This window comes from Scardinius erythrophthalmus (genome assembly GCF_964197995.2).
Source record: "Scardinius erythrophthalmus genome assembly, chromosome: 7".
In the NCBI taxonomy this organism is placed as follows: Eukaryota; Metazoa; Chordata; class Actinopteri; order Cypriniformes; family Leuciscidae; genus Scardinius; species Scardinius erythrophthalmus.
In genome coordinates this window covers 7,032,823-7,041,490 of record NC_138227.1, presented here as the reverse complement: position 1 = coordinate 7,041,490, position 8,668 = coordinate 7,032,823, and the positions used below count along the sequence as shown (strand labels likewise).

The window sequence follows — 8,668 nt, the reverse complement described above, 5'->3', positions numbered from 1 at the left end:
GGGTGGCATAGCGGCCCGGTGCGGGGGCACGGTCATTAGCCGCGTCCTGCCAGAGGAGGCCTGGGGAGGACCAGCGTCCCACGGTGGCGTGCTCTGGCAGGGGACTGGCGACAGAGGGGGACGAGAGTGGCGAGGCTCGTGAGCGACGCACACTGTCATCCGCGCACTCTGTTTGCTCAGAGATGGGGAAGTGAGTTCTTTCTTTAACCACATTAGGGTGCTGCTCGTCATGGGACGAGCAGCGGGGTGGTAAAAACCAAGGATTCTCCCCCGGCCCTCCACCGGGGGAAGGAGCGGCCCTTCTACCATCTCCTGGGAAGAACTCAACGCCATCTCTGAGCAGCCCGTCTCAGGAGCGCCGCTTGGCCTGGCGTTTAGCAGGGCACGGGGCGGGAGACAGGCGGTGCCACCCTCCTGCGACCTCCTCGGAGATGAATCGCAGGGGAGGAATCGCAGAGGGGCGGTGTCGGCGGGAAGCAGGCTAAGGAGACCGCACGGACAGATGACCGTCGGTGCAGAAGGTCCTCAGCCTGCTTATAGAGTGATCGAAGACTGTTGGGCGCAATCCTCACCCACAACGCCGACCAGGCTGCCCGTCTCGAGTGCTGCTTAGGCTGGCGTGGCAGACTAAGGGGCGGAGACGGGCAGCACCGCCCTCCTGCGACTTGCTCCTGCTCAGGGCCGGTGAAGACCCGAGGGGAGTAGCCGCATGGAGGGGCCTTGGCGGGAAGCAGACTAAGGAGACGGATGGATGACCATCGGTGCAGGACCCGAGTCTACTTCAGGTGGTCGAAGCCACACCACCAAAGAGCCCAGCCTGGGACATGGGGGAGCTTAGAAATGAACTCTAAGACACCCCACATCAACCTGGCTAAGCCCATGTCTGGACCACACTAGTGGACATCACCTGACCCAGGATCACGCAGATACTGATGTCGCCTGAGCGAGGTCAGCAGTGTGCGTGGTTGAACAACCAGGCCGGGCATGGGAGGCATAGCGTCACAGCATAGGGGCGTGGTTAGAGTTTCCGCGTTCTGCCAGGGTTGGCCAGGGAAGGACTAGCGATCCACTGCGGCCGGTTCGGACAGAACTCCCGGGACAGCACTGCATCGAAGGCGCAGGCGACACACAGCACTGCATGACCGTGCCACGATAGTGACAGGGAACATACAGACCATGATCGCCGTGCAATCGAAAGCAGCGAAGGCGGAGGACACCCGCGGGCCGCGAAAGTCACGTGGACTCTCACGGAGCGCAGGCGTCCTGATGCACGTCCGGGAGAAGCTTACAGCGCTCGGGGGGAGGGCGGGGCCACTCCAGCCGATGCTTTCAGCTGCCCGGGAAAGCATGGCTGACAGCTCTGGATCGGTTCCGGCAACGATGGCACTCCCGTGGGAGGCAACGCAGTCGAAACTTCATTTCCAGAGGAATCAAGCCCGCCTTGTGATGCTGTGAGTGCATGACACCATCTGCCAGAGCCCCGAATGAAACACTGGGTCCCCGAAAGAAACCAGGCACACACGGAAGCTCCACGGTTTGCGATGTGGAGGGGGGTGTGGCCCAAGGAATTGACTCGTCAGTTGTTGTGCCACACCGAACCCTCAGATCACCCTGGCCACCAGCCAAAGTATCCCTTCTCGAGGAAGAGATAAATCGGGGTGTGGCAGAGGGGACTCTACTCACATGGAGATCATTGAGTCTCGATCTATAAACATCGCGATGGTCATGTTCCCGCAATGAAAACATGACTCATCAACGAGCGCTGCCGAGCGTGATTTAAGCCCAACACACAAAACAGCGCTCGCGACCGTTAGGCAGATGAATCACGCACACACATCCAGGAAATAGAAAATACACGGGCGAACCGTCTTGAAAAAGACGTGCCGCGTGCAGCTCTTTTAGAGAGTGGAAAAGCTCAGCAGAGTGCTGAAGCGCCCAGGGAGAAACACACTCACTGTCGGCAGATTACTGCACAAATCAGCAGCCGGAAATGCGATCTCGCTGGAAAACGCCGTCACACCAACACACTGAAGAGCCGCTCGTCTCGAAGAGATTTGAGATGACACTCAGAAGGCTTGTGGAGTGAAGTACTGAACTTGGCTCCGAAGCGAAAACATATCTGCATGTTGCCAGCGCTCTTCCTTTATACCCCCAGGGTGGGGCGGAGTTACGCTATGCAAATTCCGCAGACCCATGGCATTTCTTTGCCATTGGCTCGTTTTATATACTCGAAGGTGATAGGATTTCTAAGCGAAACCCCATTCGTCGTCATCCGACGTAACTCGGAGTGACAACGAAAGGGAACTGTGGTTACTGATATTCTTCTAAATATCTTCCTTTCTGTTCAGCAGAAGAAAGAAATTCATAAAGGATTGAAACAACATGAGGGTGAGTATATGATGACAGAATTTTCATTTTAAAGTGGAGTATCCCTTTAAAAATTTGCCAACTGCATATAAGTGAATCAGATGTTGGTCATCAAAACATGAAATCTGTATGAAACATATAAACAAATGACACAAAACGTGTATAAATTCTATATGACTTTAATTTGACTAGCATATGATTCAATAAAAGAACTTTAAATGATTTATATATGAATTTTATATGAGTTTTATATATTTCTACTAATACCATACACATTTGCATACTTTTGTCATGTAAAACTCATATAAGTCTTTTAACAGTATTCATATATAACGCAAAAATCCTCTACAAGTTGTATGTGTGCTATTTAGTATGAAATGGGCCATAATCGGTCTGATTTTGTATAGGACATGTATTGGCCTTATATGAAACACAGAAGGTAATTCTGGCCGATTTAAGTAAGGAAGATATATGGTTGCTGTATATGAACCATGCAGGTTTTTTTCATATGGTTGAATCATTAATCAGATGATCAATACACATGTTTTGAAGGACCTCCTTTAGCCTGAGAGTCCCTTTAAAAGAGACGGTCCAGTTCATCTCATGCCGTGGATGATCGCTCGTCATCATGACTCTGAATATTGGCTACTGTTGGAAAGGGCTCCTTCTGCTCTCTTTCCTCCTGATCTGTGTCAATGGACAAACATCAGGGCCGTAAGTTTTTAACAGTTTTTGCTGAGGATAAATTATTAATATACCAATAGTCATTTTGTAAGTCTTGATGATTTCTCCTGTATTTATCTGGATAAATCTGTGTTGTACAGTAGAGGTTTACTGTTTGAAAGACAACTTAAGGCACACGATTATTTATAATTACTGACAGTGTATTTTTAAGAGCAATATTGCTCTGAATAAACATACAAAAATAAAGAATTAAGTCACTAGACTTCATTATGCAGTTTGTTCTTGTATTCACACTTTTCATATAATTGATCAATAGTAAATTAACTGTATTTATTTTCCCTCCCAGTTTATGTTTTATTTTTCTTATTACATCTAACCACTCAGGCAATATTGTATGATCATTTTCTCTGGACAGATATTTCATGGTGACGTTTCCCGCAGTGATTAAGTCGGGATCTGAGGCCAAACTGTGTGCAAGTCTTCTCAAGCCCAATGAAAGCCTTGTCATGAACATTCATCTGGTTCGTGGTGTCCGGAGCACATTACTGCTGCAGAAGAAAGCTGAGGAAGAGTTTCATCGCTGCTTTAACTTCAAGGTCTGCCATCAAAACATGCACATAATGAATGTTATCAAATATGTTTCATCATAATGCATCTAGTTTTTGTGACAGGTTGTGAATACAGGGAATTATTTCTCATCAGGCTCCTCTGGTCAAGGCAGAATCAGTGCAGAAAATGAAGGTTGAACTTCAGGGAGAGACTTTCAGGACGACTGAAGAGAGAAAAGTCATGTTCAAGCCTTACAATCCTGTGACTTTTATCCAGACTGATAAACCCATCTATACTCCAGGACAGACAGGTGAGCTGTGAATGTCTCAAAGGCTAAAGCTCAGTAAATAATGCTTGTGTCACTGACATCTAAACCCTGATCACAGCTGATGTAGCACATATAAGTAAAGCACACTATGATCAGGCAACAAGCTGATGTACTGAAATAAAGGAATACTGTAATAGTATCTGTGTGACTTTATTTTATATGAAATCTGGATGGATACTATAGATTAGGGGTGTTCTTGCGAGCCCACAGCCCTGCAGAGTTTAGCTTTAACCCTAATTATTAAATGTACCTGATCAGGTCCTTCAGGGTTATTTGAAATCAACAGGGTTTGGACAAAACTCTGAAGCCCAAATTGTCAGACATTTTTGTAACATTATGGCTAAAACAGGCAGCTGTGACAGCTAGTTAAATTTGGCTCAAAAGACACATTCACTCAGCAGCAGAATACAGTTGTCAGCCCTGTATTTGACACTTAATACGGTTCACACACAGTTTGGTAATTTACAGGAGAGAAATATGACTGTAAGCAATTGTCCCTTACATAAGAGCTGAAGTTTTTTAATACACATTTCTATTTTACAGTGAACTTCAGAGTTGTTACCATGGATAAAAACTTTGTACCCCTTGATCAGCAGGTCTGATGTGTTTATCTGGCATCTTTATTATCTCTTGCATTGTTGAATACATGTTTAATAAATGAACACATTTTTGTCTTTTGATCTTTAATTACTATTTGCTCTTTCACAGTATAGGACAGTGGTTCTTGAGGTAAAAAACCAAAACCAAAACCTTCTGTGCAGTCATAACAAACACACCTTTTAAATCTAATTAACACTATTGAAATTCAGTTATATTTGCAATTATTGTATTTTCAGTAAGGTAATTATATATTTCTTCAATGATAGTCAGGATATGTGTCTTTGCTATTAAACAGGACAGTAAAGGTAACCGGATTGGCCAATGGACAAATGTTTCTTCAACAAGGTGGATTTTGCAGCGTTCTTATGAATTAAACCCAGAGGCCCGTCAAGGCATGTACAAACTGAAGGCTTTTATTGGTAACAGGATGATCTCACATGATTTTGAAGTGAAACAATATGGTAAGTCATAAAAAAGACTCATTATGACTGTAACCTTGGTTTCTCGAAGAGGGAACGAGACGCTGCATCGTAAGTTACGACACTATGGGAACGCCTTTGCATTATTGTGTCTTGAAGCACATGTAAAATCAGTCCAATGGTGTGGCAGAACATCATGGGGGGTGACGTCACAACCAGGAAGGTATTAAAGCACCCTTGAACCAAACAATGTCAGCTTCTGATAGGCTGAAGTAAGTCATGAAGTAAGTAAGTGAAATAAGTTATGGAGCAATGCAGCATCTTGTTCCCTCTTCAGGGAACCGAGGTTACAGTCGTAACCGAGGCATTCCCTTTCAAGGGAACTGGCTTTGCGTTGTAAGTTACAATACTATGGGAATGTTAATACCTACTATGCCATACTGACCAGTGCTTGTCTAGTGTGAATAATATCTGGAGCGCAACTAAGACTGAAGCACCTGGAAGCAAGGGGTGGTGCCCAGGTTAACCCTCTGAGGTCTGAGGTGTTTTCTTGGCCCTGGAGGTGTTCTGACATGCTCTGACATTTCTGGTTATTACTGTTACTGTGACATTTTCATGGCTAAAGTCTAATTACACTGTATTTAGCACAAACTCTGCTACAATAATATATCAACAGCATGTATGTAAAAGTTTGTAGTTTTGAGATAATGACATTTATGCGTGGTTTGTGAAAATACAAAAAAAAATTCTCACTGAAATAAGGCCATGAAACCCCTACTGATTATTTCTTCACAAGACTTTTGAAAATTGTATGACGTAGCCTAGAATATTTGCTGCAAAACTATGTGAAAATCACCCTGACTGCTCATTCAGAGAAGACAATATATTGATTTTAAAATTTTACGACGTGTTTTGTGTGAATAAGCCTTATGCGAGAACTCGTTAATATGTATGGTTTTTCTCACCTGAGAAAGACAAAGAACCTCCCCTAACGGCCCTATTAGGAGCTATCAGGCCCCTTTCATTCTGAGCAACCTTGCACAATACTGTAAATGAGGAGATTTAAAAAAGAATGGCTTTTAAATTGTTTGGATTTATTTACACAACATAATCCAAATAGACACAACAAATGGCAAAAAAGCACTTATTGAAAGAGACCTTTGTGCCATTCCTAAAAACATTGTACCTTTCATTTCCAAGGTGTTTTATTTTCACTTTACCATGTTCATGTTCCAGAGACTCATGTGAATGTTGAAGTCGGCAGGACTCAGTGGCATCTGGGCCCTGAAAAAAAAGTGAACATACTGATATCAAGAGAAAGGCCTGCACGATTTTGGAAATAAATATTAGATTTTTCTGGTTAAAATTGCTTTATAAAATTCACAGAATACACACACACACACACACACACACACACACACACATGTTTCCAACAATATATAAAATAATGAACACCAGGTTTGTTGTGCCTTGTAGGCATAGGCTATGCGCAGTGCTGGGTAAAATAATAATAACAATAGATAGCAGTATAAATCTTCCAAAATATTTCAGTAACAACCAAGCTAGAGAAAAATATATTGATGTTACTTCAAATGTTTCCATTCGTTATGATGATATGAAATTAGATAATAGTAAAAACATGAAGCCGTTTGGTGTGTTTTGCTTTTCAAATTTTCAAATGATACATTCAAACGCGATCGCGCTCAAATATAAAACATTATGGTTACCATATACATATCTACGTTTGACCAGATATCCACAAACACAGTAGGCCTAACAGTAAACACGGGTCTAAATATTATAATATTCCCCATATATCTAGCAACAGTTCAACTGCAATGTGACATTTATGCAACAATAACAAACATGTAAGAATTTCTTACCTTAAATCTTTCTTGTCTTCAAATTGCGTTCTTCTTCTTCTGAGGTAGCCTAAATCCAATGTAAGCTCAGGCGCGTCTTTCAAACTCGACGAAAAGTGAAGTGAAGTGTTTTGGTGTTTTGTTGTTGAGGTAACGAGCGCGTTCGCGTTCCTTGTGGAGATTTGCATGTGAATATCTTTTGCGCGAGTGGGCGTGGCCAAATTAACTGTAATGAGCAAGCGTTTGAGAAGCTGGACATCTTGTTGGTTTTATACAAATTACTTAAACAGAAAATATTTGTTTTCGTTTTGAACCCGATCATTTAAAAGTACACACTTAAATGTTTATAAAGGTGTATGGCTCATAAATGTGTGACAAGTATTCGCTGAGTTTTGTTTCAGTTTATAGACGTGCTCAAGAAAAAAAAGTTCACCGCGACGGAGAGGCAGAACACACACCCTGTTTATTTTCTTTATTTTACAAAAGCACAATGTTTTGATTTGATTGTAAGTGGACACATACAAAAGTAGAAATATCACAGATTCTTTTTTTATATTTCTTTTTTCTGTATGACCATAAATGACGGAGTAATTTAAGTTTATAGTGCTACAATGTGGAGAAAATCCAGCAAAACGCGCCGGCGCGTTTGCCGACCTCAGAGGGTTAAGGTCATAGAACCTGGCGAATGTGTGCGGAGAGGACCAGCCCGCTGCAGCCCATACGTCATGAAGAGAGGCCCCAGAGAGCAAGGCTTTAGAAGCCGCCACACTCCTAGTAGAATGGGCCCGGACAGCCAAGGGAGAAGGCTGACCAGCCAATTCATAAGCAAGAGACAGAACCTCGACAACTCACTTACTCATTCTCTGCTTAGATGCTGGGTACACCTTTCTGGGCGACCCAAAGCATTCAAAGAGTTGATCAGATTTACGCCACATGGCAGCTCTGTGAACGTAAGCATCAAGCGCCCTAACCAAGCAAAGCACATTTAATTTCTCCTTGTCTGGGCGGAGGACAGAAGGCCTGCAGACCTAATCCTCAAGGTTCCACTGAGGAAACGAGATACTAATGGGTCTCTTTTCAAGGATATACCATCTTTTCAAGGATATACCACTCAAAGGAGTGTGGTAAACAGGGCCAAATAAACCTTAAGTGTAGAAGGGGATAATCCTGTATAGAAACGCTCTTGCGGAAACTCTAGCACTGTACCATCCGGGCGGTTAACTGGGTCTAAACCTCCGTGGTGAAACCAGCCTCTATGAGTTGGTCAATGACTCTGTGACTCAAACCCACAGCTTTCATACCTCTGGACGGGGGTTAAATATTTAGCCCCAGCCTGACACAGAAGGTCCCTCCTGATCGGAATCTCCTTAAGGGAGCCATAGAGGAGGGATATCAAGTCCAAAAAACAGATGTGAGTTGGCCAAAGAGGAGCCACCAACAGTAGATGGGCACCCTCCCGGCAAACTCTCTCCATAACTCCCGAAAGCAGAGCGATCGGGGGAAATGCATACAGGCATAATGATATTCAACACTATTGGGGCTGGATGACAATAATATGTCCTCTTATACTTCTCTTCCTCCTCCATAGGAGACTCACCACCTCGGGGTAAAGTCTCCATTCCTCGGGCCTCAGCCCTTGTCTCAACCTAAGCGACCACAGATGTGTTGTCTAAATGGACAAGAACATGTCCCCCGTAGATCAGAAAATGCACTTCCACAGACCCTGGGGTGAGTGGCCCTCCAGGACCGCTCCCCAACACGTGAGAGAAGCATCTGTCATAAGTATCATGTGATGACAAGTAAGTCATAACACTGGGCCTTTGCACAAGAATCAGGGTTTCCTCCACATCGTCAAGGAA

General features: G+C 44.0%; 1 protein-coding gene across 1 annotated transcript in view; it reads left to right on the top strand.

Annotated features, from left to right (window-relative positions):
- Positions 1–2,983: 2,983 nt before the first annotated feature.
- Positions 2,984–8,668, top strand: part of LOC308693247 (alpha-2-macroglobulin-like) — a gene marked incomplete at its 5' end in the record, with an annotated part of 28,433 nt that continues 22,748 nt past the window's right edge. Inside the window, 6 exons of the mRNA XM_081370041.1 lie at positions 2,984–3,081; positions 3,467–3,647; positions 3,754–3,910; positions 4,472–4,524; positions 4,637–4,657; positions 4,824–4,989. Coding sequence (XP_081226167.1) covers positions 2,984–3,081; positions 3,467–3,647; positions 3,754–3,910; positions 4,472–4,524; positions 4,637–4,657; positions 4,824–4,989 — 676 coding nt within the window. The remainder of the gene's footprint in view (positions 3,082–3,466; positions 3,648–3,753; positions 3,911–4,471; positions 4,525–4,636; positions 4,658–4,823; positions 4,990–8,668) is intronic.